The sequence below is a fragment of the Ambystoma mexicanum genome, chromosome 1q (assembly GCF_040938575.1).
Source record: "Ambystoma mexicanum isolate Mex_15411 chromosome 1q, UKY_AmexF1_1, whole genome shotgun sequence".
Taxonomy (NCBI): domain Eukaryota; kingdom Metazoa; phylum Chordata; class Amphibia; order Caudata; family Ambystomatidae; genus Ambystoma; species Ambystoma mexicanum.
The window spans coordinates 930,460,532-930,479,512 of NC_090922.1; the positions used below are offsets into that span (position 1 = coordinate 930,460,532).

Sequence of the window (18,981 nt, forward strand, 5' to 3'; positions counted from 1 at the left end):
TGCGGTAGACGCGAGGAGCTGAAACACCAAACAGCCACTGAAAGTGAAGTTTGCCAGTTGCAAGTTCTGACCATCCCAGTGCAGTGCAGGAGTCCCCCGACATCCTCCTTCTTGTCCCACGACTGAGATCCAGGAACAGTGAGATCTGCAAAGCTGCACAGGAACAGGAGCCATCTGCTGCATCTTTTCTTCATTTTAAAAGTACTGTACAAAGTCTAAGAGAACTTACCTCTTGCAGTAGAGTTGCTTGCATCTTCTCCTACTCACAAGTCTAACAGCTTGTGGCCCTACATTGATTCATCTTTTTCTTCAAAGACTTCTGAAACATTATGCAAAGACTTTTCTACTTACCTTCAAAGAAGTGCTCCAGCCCATATAGACTCTGGCCTACTGACTTTGGTTTAGCCTATTTTAAACTGAATGACTCTTATTGGGGGATCTAATTGCCTGCTTGAGAAATATTTGTGGTATCTTGTTTGCTCTAATAATCTTTACCTTTTTACTTGCTCTTAGCTAATTATGAATGCCAACAGTAATACATTAATGTCAACAGCACCCTAGCAATTGAAGTCACCTGTGGGTGTAGGTCTCTGCTGTATGCCATCCCAAATGGGGATTTACTGATTCTGAACGAGAGTGTATCATTTTGAAGTATATTTGTGTGGTGTTTTACAGTGCTCCCTTCTGAAGGGCTTATTAACTGACAGGTAAAAACATGAATAATTGTTTTATCAAGAAACCCTGTGTGTGTTTGCTTGAATACTTGTCAATGTGAATCTATGTAACTCCCCTACAGCTCACATTGACCCCTCTTGAGATAAGCCTGGCTACTCATCCACACTACCAACCTGTGTAGTACAGACTTATACCAAAGGTTGGGTTACTACTGCCAGGTGGTCAGGGTTGTTGTAGTGCACCCTAAGGGTACTGCATACAATCTTGCCTAACATGCTCTCTCTCTCGAAGCTCAGAAATGGACCTTTCTAGAAAGGCCAGGACTAATAATTGTATCCATCACTGGTGGGTACGCAGAAGCTGGATGTGAACAACTTTTGCCACCTTCAAGCAATCCCCATGACAAGAATTACTGCTGAACATGATATACAAATACATTGGTTATTATTGATTTTGTAGCTAATGATAATTTGCATAATCATATATCAGAAATGAGAAAAACGAATTTGTACCGTCACTGTGTAGTCTATCTGTGGCGCCATCTCAGCATTTGTCCCACCTTTAAGATACAGCTCTGTGGGGGAAGCAGCAAACAGCACACAGGGCAAAGATACCTGCATGAGAAGGCAGACACTCCTGAAACAGGACCAAAAACAGCTCTGTTCAATTATTTTCAATGCAAATGTATGGTGTCCGAGTCAATGAAAGCGAGATATAATCAAAACCACCTCACTTTCCTGAACGTAATGAATATCTGCAGCATGTGCCCATGTGCGCGCAGTCAAGGCAACGAGGATACAATCTTTTGATTTCTATTTAAAAGCAAAAACGCCATTCACATTCTTGAAACATTTACCAAAATCTGTTTTGGGAAATCATAACTTTCGTTACACTTATTAATCAATTCTAAAATAATTACACTTATATCTAAGATTATAGGAGTCAACAGCAGTTCATTTGGAGTGGAATTGGAGGTTCCTATTCTTACATTTCCCACTTTCTACCACACTTCTCACCAAATTGCCATTCTAGCAGTACATTTTGAACATGAAGCAAACGTTTCTACAAATAGATTTTGAGAGACCAAAAGATACAGCTCTGAGCCAGCATCCCAGTCGTTTTTCACTTTCTTGACAAGGGCTAATCCTAGTGCTCATCAATAACAAAAACGTAAAGGAAGTAGTTCCTCAGAGGACACCTTAAACGTTATTTAGGATTGGTGTTAAACCATTTATCTTATTTTTCACTATGCAAGTAGCCTCTCAGGTAGCTGAGGAGAACCCCACTGATTGGTGGCAGTCTAAACCCCAGGCTGTAATCTGGGTGTATGCCCATCTGCTCTCTTTACATTAACCAGATTTTATTTCTATGGAAGAACGTCATTGGAAAAGAACCGGCCACACAGTCAGCCTGACATTTCCAGAGGTCTTGCACGGCAAGACCAGATGAGAAAGGAAGTTTGAATTCAAGGTTTCCGATTTCGTAAGCAAAAAGCACCTGGATGCCTCTGGGCTATGTGCGCTATATACATGACAAAATAAATAAAATATAGGCTAAATCCCCTAAAAAGGGTTCACCTTTAAAGGAGCACGGGTAACTTAAACGTGATGTTGCACATTAATTGGGTAGTCTCCAAATAGTGTGAATGAACGCAACCATCCGATTGGGGCTTGGGACCCTTACTATTTCCCTAATTCTTGAGGTCTATGATGACCCTAGCCCAAAGACTGCTTTGTATCTTTGGGAATTGGAATTACAACTACCAGGCTGAGGCCAAGGAGTGCACTAAAGAAAGTACTGCACACATGTGGACTTTGCTCTGCAGAGCATTCACACTATACGTACCCTGCTGTTTTTGTATCAGCTGTGTGCATGCCCCCCTTGATCTTTCCAGGTGTGAAAATTACTTCAGTTGATCCGATTTCTCCTCTTTCTAGTTGACCTTCACACAAATCCCGGATCATTTCCAGTCCTGACAGATGCTGAGGCCTGTATAGAGGAACACTACATTAGTAGGTGTATATTAAGGATGGTTGACATAGCAAAAACACACAGTACTTCTGCAGTAGCATCATTATCAATATGCGAGGAAAAAAGGCTACAATTACCAACCTGTTACCAAAGTTTTTAGCTTTGCCTTGTATACCTTGACACGTCTTTTCTGTTACTTTGTGCACCGCCTACATTTTCAAATGCTTCCCATTTAATGCAACATTGTACATACTCCATCAAACCATACCTGGCTTTCCCTCTCCTCTCCACAACTATGTCAGTATTTTGAACACTACTATAGTGCTAAGGGCTCTGGGCCGGTTACAGCCCACCACCCTGGGCCAAGGCATGCCTAAAAGAAGCGAAGTCTGTGTGAGAGTTTGACTGTTACCACTCAACCCACAGTGGCCAAGGGTCATTAACGCTATTAGTAACCCCAGGTCTTCCTTTGACTCGTGCTAATATGATATTTTTAGGAAACGGGAACACATTTTGTGGATGCCCCATTTCCTGTAAAATAAAAAAAACTAGAATCTAAGATGGCTGATGAGAATCAAAGAATGTAGGTCCGGACACTCCACTGCCGGAATGTGGATTGAAGAGGACGAAGGGGCCACACTTACAGATTTACAGATATGTTGGGTGTTAGTGTGTGTGTGTGTGTGTGTTAGTGTGTGTGTGCGTGCGTGCGTTAGTGTGTGTGTGCGTGTGTTAGTGTGTGTGCGTGTGTTAGTGTGTGTGTGCGTGTGTTAGTGTGTGTGTTAGTGTGTGTGTGTGTGCGTGTGTTAGTGTGCGTGTGTTAGTGTGCGTGTGTTAGTGTGCGTGTGTTAGTGTGCGTGTGTTAGTGTGCGTGTGTGCGTGTGTGTGTGTGTGTGTGTGTGTGTGTGTGTGTGTGTGTGTGTGTTAGTTAAGGGGACGTTATGGTTACGTTGCACTGATAAAAACCTATCAAACCGAAAAACTTCAGAAATTCACCAGTTCTGGTAAGCTAAGCAACCATAACTCGCGCCACCACTGTGCACTGCTAGGACTAACACCCAGGACATCAACATCACAATCTAATTCCCTTTTTACAACCAGCCGAATTGTGTTTCGAGTTCGACGTGAATGGACTTCCCCCTGGGGGGAGAGATTGATTCAGGATTTCTGATTTAGTGTGGTTAATTTGCAACCCTGCCACAACCCATAGTTCTTTAGTTCTCTTTCTACTGCGGATAGTGTATGTACTGGATCCTGGACACGTGTAGCAGCATGTCATCAGTAAGGCATAATTTTGTGCGATATCCCTCTTAAGCTACTCCCTTGTATATCCTCTGTCTGTCGGACCCTGGCGAGGAACAGCTCGAGACAGATAGCGTACATTAATGGTGACATAGGACAGCTCTGTTTAGTCCCACGTTGGACTGTAATTGTGGGGAGAGAATGGACCATTAATCAGTAATCAAGACAGCGGTCGTTTATAGTTCACCCTTATTTTGTCTATGAATTTCGTGCCAAAGCCCATCTTCGCCAAAGTCCGAAACAGAAATGGTCACTCGACACAATCAAAGGCTTTTTCCGCATCAAGAGAAAGCAGCACCGCTTAAATCTCTTTTTTCGGCCGTCTCTATTATACGACATGCACGCCTTTTGTTATCATGCGTTTAACAATATTTTATAAACGCCTGATCGATCTGGGTGTATAACTGTGGGCCGCAGATCCTCTATCCTATTGGCCAGTATTTTGGAGTAGATTTTAGCATATAAACTAATGAGAGCTATGGGGGGATGAGACCCACACCCACTCGGATACCTTATGGACTTTTCCTCGGTCAGTCCTGCTTCATGGGAGTCTGGAGCTCGGGTCTGACTGAAAAACGATGCACTCGATCCTGGTGTTCGGTACCTGCAGCAACAATGGCAGTACAGCCAGCTCCGAGAGAATATCCAGATGAGTTTGCTTTGGGGTTGATTGGTCCAAACAACCTAAGGGTAGGAGGAGTCCTTCGCAGGGCTTCTCTAGTCGAGGCGAATTCGGAGCTTCAGCACTGCAGCAGGGCTTAACCTGGCAAACAAGCAGTCCAGGAGCGGCAGCAAGCGTCTCTTCCAAGTTCTACTTCGGATTCCATAGTCCAGTGGTGGACTCTGCCTTCCAAGCAAAAGACCTCGCCTTTTATGCAGGTTTCTCCTAGTCATTCGCAGCCTAGCTGTCACTGACGCAGCAGGGTGGCTGTCCTCCAAGGACAGCCAGCCAATCACCTTTGAGTGCATTCCTGTAACAAAGGGAATTAAGCACAGGGAGTTTCGGGCACCTCCCTCACTTCCTGCCCTGCCAGGTACACAGGAGACAAAGGCTGGCTTCACCAGTGATACCCGCCAAAGACAAAAGGAACAAAGGGACCAAACCTGGTTTGGCGCGCACAGTACATCTCAAGAAGGGCCTTTCCAAAAAGAAATGGCGAAAAAAGATGACCAGGGCCATTTTGACAAAATCGGCACCCATGGGTGCTTTACTGCAGCTGCAATTGCAGCCTGCGGTAGAAACACTGAATGGTAGAAAAAAGTAAACCACTGCCACTAGCCATTAATTGTAGAAAGGGTAACAAAAATGTTACATGAGAAACTAGACATTGGGGATACTAAGTAACCCCTCCAGCACCCTATTGTAAGATAGTGTGTGAGTTACAAATGTAAATGTAAGTAAAGTCAATTTCACTTCACTGCTCTCGGAAACACTAGCTTAACCAAGAGAAGGTATTTAAACCTTGGGGAAATGTGAAAGACTTCCCTGTTGCACTGCACTGAAGGTGCTGTGTGTCACAATGTAAAAAGATGGTATCAGGTAATATTTTCGCCACCAAAAATATTGCCGTACATATGGTCGTCGGGAACGGCCATAGGCGATATTTTTGGTGTCGAAAATATTAGGTATAGAGGTTGCGGGGGTGTCCCCCGCAGGGTCCATGTGTTATTTTCACCGCAAAAATATGGCGAAATTTTTGTATGGCGATATTTTTGCGGCGAAAATATCACATGGAACCAAAAAGATGATGCCCATGGAGTTTGTCAGACTCCAAATCCAAAAGAAACACAGAGTTCAAATCAAGAAGAATTCATGAGAGGGTGTCCTAAAGTCCAGCAAAAGAGCTGGGGGTCTCTAAGGTAGAAGGGAATTATAAGGGAATCAGCACATTTCTGAGAATTCTCCCCAACGCTGTCTGCCGGAGAGATGTGCGTCTCTTGTAACACCACCAAGTCTGGTTGATACCACCCCAAGAGGGATTCTAACTTCTTGCGCTTTACCGGCTCATTGAGACCCCTAATGTTCAATGTTAAGCACTTGAATTATCTCAATTATTAACATATTAAATTGTTATCCCCACAGACCTTGCAATCCATGACATTCCTCTCATATAACATGATTGGCGGCCCATCTGCTCTGGCCCAACCCCTTAGACGCCTCCCAACTCCAACTATCCCAACAAATTCCCCAAACAATGTCCCCTGGTGGGATCCACGGTACCCAACACCTGGGGTACAGGCCCCCAGCCGTGTATTAACTTTAACCCCAGGGCAACGTGCAGGGTATCCTCATACCCCCATCTGTTACCTGAACAGATGAGATCCGAGATGGTGTGCTCCGCCTCTGCTATGTACACCCAGTCCGGTCTTGGTCCATTCTCAATAGGATATTTTCTTCTGCCTGTCCTTATTCCAGTGCCTTTGAAGTAGGCCATCTGCGTCGAGCCTTCCAGTCCTCTTAGTTTAGCCCTGTCTTTCCTCCCGCACCGATGTGCAGTCAACCACTCCCAAGGCTAGGAATGTTGTGCCTGACAATCAGTAGAAGTCTGTGGCCTCAGATGGGCCTTAGGAAGCATCCTCTTAAAAGCCATACCTGCTTCTTGGGAAGTGATTCTATGCCGTCTGCCTTCCAAGGAAAAGACCACTCCAAATGAAGTCCACTTAATTCCTCGCACCCTGCAATTAGATCCACAAAGATATGGGTGACAGTGTCCTTCAGATCGGGATCTAATATTGATTCGGAAGGTTTCTTATCCATATATTAGAGCGTCTCGATCTATTCTCAAGGTCCTCATTTTATTTTGAGGTTGCGTGTGATCCTGGCCAGATATTCTAGAGCGATATCGGACTGTTGGCTATCCCCATGTCAATTCTTGAATCACGCACTCATTGGAGTCTACCCGCTCCCCGACTGAAGTTATGTCTTTACTGAAATCAGATAAGGATTGCCTTATCTCAGCAGAGAAGGCAGAAACCTGCACCTGGAATGAGGCAATTAACCTGTCTTAAAATCTTCCTTGGGGGGAACCATTTCTATGTCACTATTGCGAACCTCTTCGTCTGAGATATCTGTGGCTCTATCTCCAGAAGGAAGCATCCCCTGGCCCAGTGCCCACAGTGTTGGTAGAGGGTTTATTGTGGATCAAGGGGTTTTGGCACTTCCTGCGTGGGTGTGCTTCTTTTTGCCTCTCGGCATGTAATGTGCTGAAAACAATGCCACCCGATCCCAATTCGATTTGTAGAAAGTCTGTTATTTCTAGGGAGTCAGTCCACATAGGCCTACCCAGACCCAAAGGGAGAGTGAGGGCAGCTGGTGCGTTACCTCTTAAAAAGTCCTCTAAAAATCATGCCAGTTAAATTGCAGCTGTCTCTTTTTACCAGACATGGACAGTTTTTTAACCTTCTTGGTATCCTTTATGTTGTGCTTGTTGTTGGAAGGACTAGTCCTGAGCGGTTTGCTTGCGCGCCCACCACCTCCCCCTATGTAAAATCTGCTTGCGGGGTGCCCAGGATGACGGAAGACTTTTCTTTGTATAGGCGGTGCACGGAAGTCACATGAATTTGCCCAAGCTACTGGATGGGCAATGCCTTACTGAAATGGAACAGTTTATATGCCCGAGTTCCCCACGCTGCTGTGTACTTACTGAACGCGAAAGCTCCAGAGGCACGAGACTGAGTGCGCTGGTTTCTCAGTCTGCTTCTCAGCCCTGCTGGCCACACCCTCACCGGGTCAGCTTAGCGCGATACGGATGCTGCAAAACTATTGTAGGTGGGTCGCCGTGCCTGGGGTATCCCCAAGTTAGAACTGCTGCTCACTGATGCCGTTAGGGGGGGGGGGCACTGCCTTTATTTTTGCCTCCTACGAGGGGTCACCCCGCACACACGCCCTCAATGTGCGGCGGCCATTTTGGAATCCTCCCTTTGTCATCTAAGTGCAGCATCCAATGTTTTTTTAACCTTTCCAACATCGAAAACGAAACACTAGGATATCCTGGCTTGCATGATAACACGTCTGGGGAAGTGTCATCAACTTCTGTTCCTTGTGCGCATGTTACTGCTTTGCTCAAGGCGTCTCCTGTTGAGCGGCGAGTCCTGTCCCGGATATGACTGTAGTCCTTGTTGCTTAGAAACAAGGAGGAACACACGTGAAGTAATATTCACTGACTGACACGTTTAATTTACTAACACCAAATGGTCACTTATAGGATTCCGATAGGTGATGTTCAATTATTAGTTCCATCATTGTGACCTGAAAATTTAGGGGTCTCTGCGACACCTTGTTTTTTTTTTTATAATCTTAGCAACAAGCGCATGGAATTGGAGTCGATTCCCGACTCTTAGTTTGTTCACCTTTAAATAAGATATGAAGCATTCCTCCTGAAGAGCAGCAACAGTAGAAAAACATGTGTGAAGGATCGCAATTTATCAAAATTATGCATACAAAGTTAACAGCAACATTTTTTGAGGATCTTTCAGGATACAATCATGGAAAGGAAGTAATTATAAGATGTAAAGTTTATAATGTACCTATATTAAGTTTAACCAACATTGATGATATTAAAAGGATAAGAAAACAAAAGTGGCAAGAACTCTATTTCTGGTTTACGGTAAGCACACAATCTTTACATAAAGATAACAGATTACTACTGGAGGACTAGTAGATGGGTCCCATTGGAATGGATGGCACTAATACTCCAACAAATTAAACCTGGCTGCTTGACTTTTACGTTACCTGCTTAGAGTTTAAAACCATAATAAGAACCGTTTTTTAACTCCTGTGTTGCCCGTTCGATAAATGGACAATAAATAAATTCTATTACACCACTCTCCTCCCACAACATATCTTTTTGAAGTCTTCCTGGCGGATCTGTCTAGGTTATCTTGATAGAGTTTGCCCAGGACCAAGTAATAACGCTGATTCAGAACTAAATCATATTGAAACACTTGACTCCTGTCATCACTTCAGCACCATTGTCAGCTCAGCGACCATTGGGGGCCCACAGGACCTTTACATTTAAAGAGGTTGTTGAACAGAAGCCTTTCTAGTGAGGCCAGATTTGCTTAGGCTAAGTGGGCATTTGTCCTTCTACCATGGAGATCTCTGTTTTTGATTGAGTTTTAGTTGGTAATTAGACACTGATGAGGAGGCATTGTTAGAAATTTTGCATGGAATTCTGTATTATTTTGAGAATGAGTTGGGTGTCGTCAGCATAGTTGCAAATTTGGACACCAATATTTTGAATATGAGAGATCGGGGGAGGGTGGGGCAGATAGGCGCTTAACAGTCTTGATGGCTGTGGCCTGCGGATTGGCAGTGTACAGTTAAAATTGCTGAATCCTACTTAAATGGAAATTGCATTGTGTTATGCTAGAACAGTCTTTATGGTTCAGTATGTAAATGTGGAACGCTTAAGGTCTCCTAGAAAACCTATGGCGAAACAAACTGGTACATTCAAGTGGATTCCTCTTCTCTACAGTATGGCACATCTCTTGCAATGGAGGAAAAGGAAAGTGCTCTCAGTTGGTGGTGGCAAAGTGTTAGGGGAGTTTTCTTAAAATCCTACTTGATAGTAAGACTTTAGTAAGCTATCCCAGTGCGTTGTAGAACCCCAACTATTAGTATCAGTCTGTAATAACTCAGGACCTCGGTAGAGTGGCAGAGCAGTCAGGCTTATCTTAAGAGGAAGATGTGAGCTTTAGGTAAATTCATTGAACCCAGTAAATAAAGTACATCAAAGAAACACTTAAATGTATATTAAAATATATATTATATTTACATAAGAGCCACTATTAAATAGTAAGTACATTAAACCATCACACATAGTTGCATACACATATAATATAGTGACTATTTTTGGGAAGGAAAACGGTTAGTGTTATCCTAGTAGAGCTTCAGGTTCTAGAGGCAGTTTCGAAGCACAGCCAGTCCTTTAAAGTCAGAAACGCAACCATAGCTAAAAGGCAGTTTGATTCTGGTTTAAAGTCTTGCAAAACAGAAGAAATAAAACGTTCCTGTGGATACTTTCTAGTCTATAGGGAAGAAGATACAAAAAGGCTTAACCAATGTTGGAGAGAGCCACAAGCAGCGGCTTCAGTCGGCGGTAAGGGGGGGGGGGGTTGCTTTGGACACTTCTACGTGCACTTCAACAATCAGGAGAGACTTTCTGGAATTAGGTAAGCAATACCCTTTTCCCCAAAGTAACATAGGTTAGAAGAAAATGTTTGTGCTGGATGCTCTGCGATGTTGCAGCTTTGGACACAACCTCAAAGTTCCTTTGTCTGATGACTGAAGGCAGGACAAAGGATGGGATCTCAGCAGCAGTCTCGAGGGAGGGCCTGGGGCACGACTTTCAACAACTCCTTGGTGCACTCTGCGATTTTGTTCTTTTCTGCAGCACCAAAAATGGATGCAGATCTCCTGGTCAATCTTCTTCACTTCCTGCAGTCCCACGCTCCGATGAGGGGGTCCGGGCGAGTTGGATCGGATCTCTGGAGTGTCACTGAGGGATCAGCAAAGATTTGGACGGATTCAGCCTTTACATAACGATGCACTCAAAATGGGCAGCAGGTCTACTAGTATTGGGGTTCCGCAGCTCTGGAAACTCCTAGGACCTTGGGAGATGGCTCAATTCAAAGTTAGTCTTGGGACTGGTTGTTTCCGCAAGCCAAAGGGAAGGAGGAGTCCTCGGAGCTACTCTATCGCACACAAAACGCGGTCAAGACAGCACTGGTCGCTTCACGGTGTTGCAAAGGGTCTGCTGGTGTCTCTGGTAGTCTTCTTCGGTTACTTCAGCTTCCAGTGGTCAACTTGCTTTTCACTCCAGAAGCCTCACCTTTTATACAGTTCCAGCACACATGCCTCTGCAATCTCTCTAAGCATTTTACAGAAAGGGGCGCTTGGTTGTCCAATCAGGACAGCCAGACCCCATGGGAGCTGGTCCTATTCAGGCACTCCAGCAGACAAAGGACATGGAGGTGGAAAACTCCTCACCCACTTCCTGCCTGCCCAGACGGGGACACCCAAGGGTTTTTTTTACACACACACACACACACACACACACACACACACACACACACACACAAACAAAGAGGGGCCCTAAATTGGTACATGGGTGCCCCTATTGTGCACCAAGGCTAAGGTCACAGCCGGTGGTATAAAAATGACACAATAGTTGGTAGAACACATCCACTGCCACCAGCCATAACTAGGAGGTTGTCTATGTGACTAAAAAGTCACAGCAGCAGAAATTCCACATAAGGTGGTGTGTGCCAATCTATTCGACTATAACGTTTTAGGAGAGATACTAAGTATCCCTCCATCCTTAAGAACGTTACTCCGGGATAAAGACAAAGAATCTCAATGGAGGAACCAAAGGGTCCGCAGCAACCCTGCTCATAAGGAGCGGTGTGCTGCAATAGTAAAATACAGATACCTTTAAGAGTTTATGGCGAAAAATAGACTCCACAGTACAAGTAGAGTACAAAAAATAGAGTTCCAAAAGACAGAGCCCACAAGAATGAATGAGTGGAAAAAGGCTCCACTCTTTCAGGATTAAAGAAAAAAGTCCAGAACTCTAGCAAATGTGCTGGGGGTCTCACTGGGCGAGGGGGTGAAGCATAAAAATGATAAATCTCCCTAACAAAAAGTAAATATTGACAGCTTTTAATATAACTGTATCTGTGTACATTTACAGACTAATTAGAGTAAGTGGGATTTGAAGTAGTTCCCCTTATCTCTTCAGAAATGCCTGTAAATTATATATAAAAGTTAAACCCAGTTCGATTTTTTGAAGGGTTCCAGTTTCTGCCTAAAGGTTAGAATGGAGAAGTGCATATTCCATAACCATGTCACTCATAGTAAACTGAGACATAGTTGGGCAAGGCTGCCAACCCTCATAAAATCTACTCAACCACTTGCAGAGTCGAGTAGTTTTTATGAAAATTGAGTACCATTTGCTTGGTACTCAACCTTGATGTCGAGAAAAATGAAATTCTGGGATATTTTAGACATTTGATATTTACTGCAAACAAACTTTGTCTGTAGTAGATGTCAAATGAGGTTTGGGTGTGCATAGCTAGCCTCTTGGTGGCAACAATGCACCAAGCAAGAATTGGGCACATGGTGGCATGCACCCTTTTACAGAAGGCCCTGTTAAAGGTTTTGCCACCTGTCGCCATAGGTCACGTGAATTGCCCTAGATCAAATAGGTAAACTATGGTATTAAAGCTGTAGGTCTAGCAGGATTTCAGAGGCCTGCATGTGGTACTGGTTTTTTAAAGCATCCGGTGTGTGTGCCAGAGACTTTGTAAAGTCAGATCTCTATTTTAGCCCTTAGTTGCTTAACATTGTGGATACTTATCTGTTCCTTCCTAGCTTATTTTGGATGCAATTATTGTTTGCAACATGTTCTTGCTTACCTAAGCCCAGGAGTGCTCCTGCCAGCCCGGATACTGTGGAGCCGCACAGGTAGCCCCAAAATGCAGCTCAGCGAGGTTGAGACTCTTAGGATCTGACCACCCTGCAACAAACAAGAGGCAAGAATGTTATGACGGGAGAGGATGAAAAAATATGGGAGATAGGAGGTAACAAAAAAACGATGGATGGGGCAGAGAAAGCGAGACTGCAATTTTAAAGGTGGGCTGTGCAAGAGACAAGTCTGCCAATAGAGTAGAGAGAACATCAGAGGGTGAAACAACAAGGATTGGAAGGTGCAGGAAACGAAGACTGCATAGGCACTAACAATACATGGAGACAAATGGTGAAGCAAAAAAGGAGACAAACCAGCAATTAAGTGAAAACAAGCATTTAGATGTTTGAGCGTAACAGTGTAAAGGCGACTAGAGAAGCCTGGGTAGAGAGTGGCAAGATAAGGTACAGGAGGACATGGAGCAGAAGGTAGTTGGGATTATCACACGCGTTTGTGTAGGAGAAAACATTTTAGGAAGGTGATGGCAAATGGGGTTGGTAGGCCGAAGTGAAGAATCTAGCTAATGGTAGTGGATTTGTGGTGGACATGGGAAGTTTGGGGAATGCGCTGCACAAAACACATTTTGCAGGGTTCTAGGGATCACTGCACTCCTCCTTTTCACAAAGTTGGGGTTCAGTAATCCCTGAAGATTATAGTAACACCAACTAGCACAAACTGATGGTACGCGTGGGTGGAAGGAGCCCACCTACCCCACTATTTTTAGAGTAGGGACTTAGTTAAACTTAGGCTAGCAGAGGGTGGAGGGATAAAGTCCCATTAAAGCATGAGCCCGAGGAGTAGCGCAACGCAGAGTTGCTGCCTCGGGTCACTTTTGTTATCTGTACAACTGCATCACAAAGACAAACTGCCCAAAATTGGCTGATATATTTTCTTAAAAGCAGGTAAATAGTTAAGCAAAATCTATAATCTGACATATTAAAAACGAATTTGTTCTGTTGAATTTAAGATTTAATCTCCTCGTGCACTAACAGCATGTTACAAAAGGTATGACTAAAAGGAGGTCCTTTGACAAAGGCTCTTTAGGAGTGTGTCTTTAAAGAGGAAAGTGTGCAAAGGTCTCAAATTGTCACCTGTCAGGTGTTCTGCTGGTCCTGGCGATTAACCTCACTGCGCTTAACATTATAGTACTTGCAGTCCTACATTTATAAATGGAAAATAACTTCACACCTACATTAGAGAAATTCAAAATGACAGAGTTAAAATACAGGACTTTCAGAACATCTCTTGTGGGCTCTACATATGAGAAGTGTGAATGATCAAGGAGTGATATTAGGTGAGGAAAGTCGGTACTATGTGGTCAACTTTACCACGATTGGAACATAAATGTTCAGTGAACTGTATAATTAATAGTGTAAAGTACTGCTGTCTTTTGGACAAAGTATACTGCAATGAACTGCACAATGGTCTATGTAGTTCTGATAGTAAAAACTATGGTTTATGTTACCACATATATTATAGCGTGTATATATACTACAGATACTTATTTGTATTCTGCCATGCACACTGCAGTAAATATACTGTAAATGCCACATCACATATCCACTGTAGTAGATATACTGAGACTACTGTAGTTTATTCTACAGTACTGCAGTAACTGGTGTACATATTTTGTGCTGAGGAATATTCCATGTATTCATGTACATGTAGTTCTACAGTGGTTTCAAGTAAAAGCTTGAAGCAGCATCATCATAATATAATATCATGGCGTTGTTGTATTTAAATATGTTATTAGCCAAAGACTACATCACTGAGCAAACAGAGGTGCTGTATCCTGTTAAGACCTAACAAAGGGAGGATGATACCATATTGTGGGAAATGCAAAACAAGGACTAATAACGCCATTCATCCTCAAATATAGGAGTAAAAAATAATCATGACTAATATATAAAAATAGTCTTCATGGCAATCTATATACCAACCAAAACACCCTTGGCCCCCTAAACTGGTTTATTTCTCCTCAAAATAAGGTGCAAGAAAGGGGTGCTTTTATGAAGATTTCTACTTGGAACTACCAATCAAAAGCTTGGACTCGAACAGAAAATACTGCAGTATACTTTACAGAACTGAAATAAGTGTTTCTTGAGCTGGAGCTAAAAGTGGCTACGGGGTGAGGAGACAGTAGGCATCGAGTTGCAAATCTAACTCCCACATGGTGGGCAATCATAAACTTAGGAGAGATATATATATCAGGGTTGAAAGCCTGAGATCCAAATGTTCGAGGGAGAAAAGACCCAAGATTATTTTTCTGAAATAACCTTCGATCTTTTCTCCCCAGAAAATGTCTGACTTGAATCCCCCGCCCCACACCCATGCCCCCACCCCCTTACTTATCTTGCGGCCGCCGACTGTCCCTGCAGCGCCTGTTCCCTTTCACTTCCGTGATCGCAAACTGGCGCAGCAGGGTCCTTTCCTTTTTTTATTTGAGATGGCTGCGGGGGACACCCTGCATCCCCCGCTCACAATATAGTAAGCAAGGGTGCAGGGGGGCAACCCCGCACACCCCCCAGCACCAAATGCGTGATTTGGTCAAACTTTTTGAACAGCTGAAATTCGGCCAAATCACACATTCAGGCTTTTAAGCTCGAACTATATATGATTCATTGTGGCTTAAAGGTCTTCTAGATGTTGTTGGGATGGAAATGAGCCTATCCCACCCACCTAGGCGCTTCCAGGTGAGGCGAGCACCATATAGGTTAATATAACGTACAAGGAGGGACAAGGGGGGAGTAATGCGCACTATCAGGCAACCAGTAGAGGCACTGTAGCGCTTAGAGGTAGATGCGCGGCACTAGAAAATCCATAGCCCATGACTCCATTTTGTAGTAGGCCTAAAAGGGAGAAGATGGTTCATGTTCTCTGCTCACTAGGCCTAATTCCTGCAAGACAGACTGACTCCGCAGAGGCCCGTTCCCACAGAGGTCCACTACCACCTCGTTTCTCCAGTGTTGCTTTTGGGGAGAATTCACATTTCCGTGACAATTCTCTTCAACCTTAGAGACACTCAGCTCTTTTGCTGGACTTTAGGACTTTGCACCCATGAGTGAGTGGCCCCTTTTCCTCACTCTCTCATGTGTTTTGATCTGATTTGGATTTTATATTTCCTTTGTTTTTGGAGTCTGACAAACTCCATAGTCAACTACTTTTTGTATAGTGACACACAGCCTCATCAGTGCAGTGTCACAGAGAAATCCTTTAGATTTCTCTTAGATTTCTTGGGTGAACTACATTAGCTTTACTTACCTTTTCTCTTTGTAGGTCCAGCACACACCATCTAATGTGGAGTGCTCGGGGGTTACTTACTAGCCCCTTTTCCTACGTATGTTACCCTCACCACTTTAAATGGCTGGTGGCAGTGGTTTAATTTTCCTACCATTGTGCTTTTCTACCGCAGGCCGAATCCTCAGCTGCAGTATAGCACCCATGGGTGTCCATTGTGTCAAAACGACCCCGGTCTTGTTTTTTCGCCATTTTCTGTTTGTGAGGTCTTTCTTGAGTTTTACTCTGCATGCCAAACCAGGTTTGACCCCCTTGTTAATCTTGCCTTTGGCGGGCTTCAGTACTGAAAACTGCCTCTGACTCCAGTGTGTCTGCTAGGACAGGAAGTGAGGGAGGTGCCCCAAGCCCCGCTGTCCTTTGTCTCCAGGGAAGCCTGAAAGCACCCAGTCCCGATTGGCTGGCTGGCTGTCCATGCAGGACAGCCACCCTGCTGTGTGAGTGACAGCTAGGCTGTGCATGAATGGGAGAAACCTGCTTAAAAGGCGAGGGTTTTGGGACTGAAGACAGAGACGACCAATGGGAAGGACATACCGAAGAAGAAACCGTGAACAAAGCTTGCTGCATCCTCCTGGACCGTAGAACTGCCCAGTGAAGCCCTGCTGCTGTGCTGAACCTCATTTTTCTAATCGACAAGAGAACTCCGGAAGGGACGACTTCTTCCCTTGAGTTAGTGGGACCAACTAACCCCGAGATGAACTTTGCTGTGCAGCATCTGTAAGCCGACCAAAATCTTCAGAGTCTACCCAGGACCCTCCAGAAGCAGGATGACCAGAGCGCGAGTCACCTCACCAGAGTGCAGGACTCAAGGAGTGAAGGAAGCCCAACTGGTGTCCCAAGATCCGCGGTGGTGCTATTTACATAGCGCTTAAGCCAAAAAGTGCCTCTGATCCGAAAAGAGCCGCAGCTGCCGCCGACCATTGAATTGCTGCCGCAGGAGTCCTCCAGATGTCCTCCCTCTTGTCCCCACGACTGTAGCTCAGGAACACAGGATCTGCATCGCTGCAACCAATAAGGAGCCAGCTGGGCCCTCATCTTCTAACCAAAGGTACTGTTCTGACTTGTGGTATTTACCTCAGTGTCTGTAGCTTGCTCTTCTCAGTTGAGACTTGCAGTAGCTGCTTTTTGTAAAGTTGATCTCATCTCTAACCTTCACAAATTTAACAGCTTGTGACCCTACAGTGATTTTTCTTCAACAAACTCTCTAACTTTGTGCAAGACTTTTGCTATCTAAGATGTTCCTCAGCTCCACAGACTTTGGCTATCCTGGCTCCCTGCAGACTCTTCTACTCCATGTGACTTTGATTCTAACGGTCCCTCATAGGTGATGCATTGGTTTTAAACTAATATTGCTGGGAAAGGTTTTTATCTAGACTTCATTGGAAGATTTAAAGTGTTTACATGCTCTGAGAACCTGTTTAACCTTTTTCCTTCCTTTAACCTTTCCTTTCTACAAACCTCAGAATGTACAAAGTGTACAAGGGATATATAAATGATATTACTGTCCTAGTTAGTGAAGTCACCTCAGGGCGTAGGACGTGTGTATGAAGCATCTTTAAAGAGTATGTAATTTTTTTGTGTTGATTCTGAGAAAGTATTTTAAAGTGTATTTCATTGCTACATATATTGCCCTTTTTAAAGAATGCTAATTTAAAATTGACTGTTAAATAATTTATTTTAACTAGAAACCTTGAGTGGAAGGGTTATTTGGATACTTGTATTGGTGGATTTCATTCCTACAGCTCACATTTATCCCTCTTGAGGTAAGCCTAGCTGCTCAGTCACTCTACCACCTTGTGTAGTACAGGCCTCTACCAATAGGTGGATTACATAATACTAAGAGGACAAGGGTTGTGTAGTCTCCCACAGGGTTACTACATCAGTTTGTGCCGAACAGTTGCGAAAATTATCATCTTCCAAAGGAATGCGCCCTGCAAGAGCGTGAGACAACACCAGACTCAGCGCTCTGGCCATTCATCTCCTCTAAACTGCCATTAGGCCTCTAACCCCCACCGAGCCAGGCCGGAGCAAGCCCCACACCACTGACCCGTCCCCCACATCTTTGCATTCCCCGATAAGCAAGCGACCCCCCTGTCCCAACAAAAATCAAGTGTCCACAGAGGATCTAAGCATACTCGGCTATATTTCTTTCAAGCATGAAAACATATCCCTTGTAACACGAGGTACAGGGAGGGATAAATTAAAGATCAAAACCCTTGGTGGAGACCTTGAGTGCGGGAACTGTGGTATCAATGAAGCCCTGAATGTGTGGGTCAGCGTGGCTGTATTTTATCCTCCCTTGCGCCTGGCACCATTTCCCGTGCCGCCAAGGTGCCTGCCACAATGAATTAATAACCAGGCTTAGCATGTTTAGTTTGGATATAAACAATGTATTAATGTGTGCCCTGACCTTCGCTGCGAGGACGCACCCAGCTCACCATTGTGGATCCAGATGAAGAGAAAGAACTAATCAATTGCTGCCTGGCATCCCCTATGGAACAGCTCATGTGTAGGGTACCTAAATCAGTGGCACCCAATTATACTGTATATTATGATGCATGTTTTTTGTTTTAAGCCCCCGTTTGTAACTGTAAGAGTCAGAGCGCTCTCGAGCAGTAGAGTCCTTTGCTGATATTTGTATTCTGTAAAATTAAACCTTGTTATCCTCGCAATGCTATCTCCCGATCTATTTTCCTAGTGAGTTGTCTTTATTAGTGTATGTATTAAGGGACTTGCCTTCATTTGGTGACCCTTATGACACGATTCCATCGCTCCCGTACTTGCGGAGGTATCCAGCCAGCCTATCCAGAAGAGCAGTGCCCACCTAGGGTGACCAGTCCCAAAACGCATATGCTGAGTGGCCCCTGCGGGTGCTGCAGAATTCCTGCCTGCTTGTTGAAGTGGGGTACAGCCCCAGGAGAGGCCCAGCCCTGTTGTGGATTCCCTGTGAACGGAGGCTTTCGGAAGAACGTGAACATGCGAGTATAGTCTGCAAGGAATAACAATGTTCAAGTGGGGATATGGAGCGATGTGAAACGGGTGAACACGCAGTGAATGGAAGTGAAAGTATAGTTTGACTTGTTGATTGTGGAAGCTTTTATGGCCATTTTATTCATTTTATTTTTTGAGATATATGAAGGATAAGGAAAAGGGAAGACAGGAGCCTCCGAGAGTAAGGGGATAAGGTGGCGCCACAGTGCACTGTCCCGACCAGTGCGAGAGAGAAATACAAGAGGAAATTTAGGAGCTCCATATAATTAGTGAGCTCTGG

General features: G+C 44.3%; 1 protein-coding gene across 3 annotated transcripts in view; it reads right to left on the reverse strand.

Moving 5' to 3' along the window:
- Positions 1-18,981, reverse strand: part of RTCA (RNA 3'-terminal phosphate cyclase) — a 225,437-nt gene that overhangs the window by 193,681 nt on the left and 12,775 nt on the right. For all 3 annotated transcript variants that reach the window (XM_069641582.1, XM_069641584.1, XM_069641583.1), the window contains exons 3-5: positions 12,367-12,467; positions 2,521-2,664; positions 1,188-1,311 (exon numbers count right to left, since the gene is read on the reverse strand). In XM_069641582.1, coding sequence (XP_069497683.1) covers positions 1,188-1,311; positions 2,521-2,664; positions 12,367-12,467 — 369 coding nt within the window. The remainder of the gene's footprint in view (positions 1-1,187; positions 1,312-2,520; positions 2,665-12,366; positions 12,468-18,981) is intronic.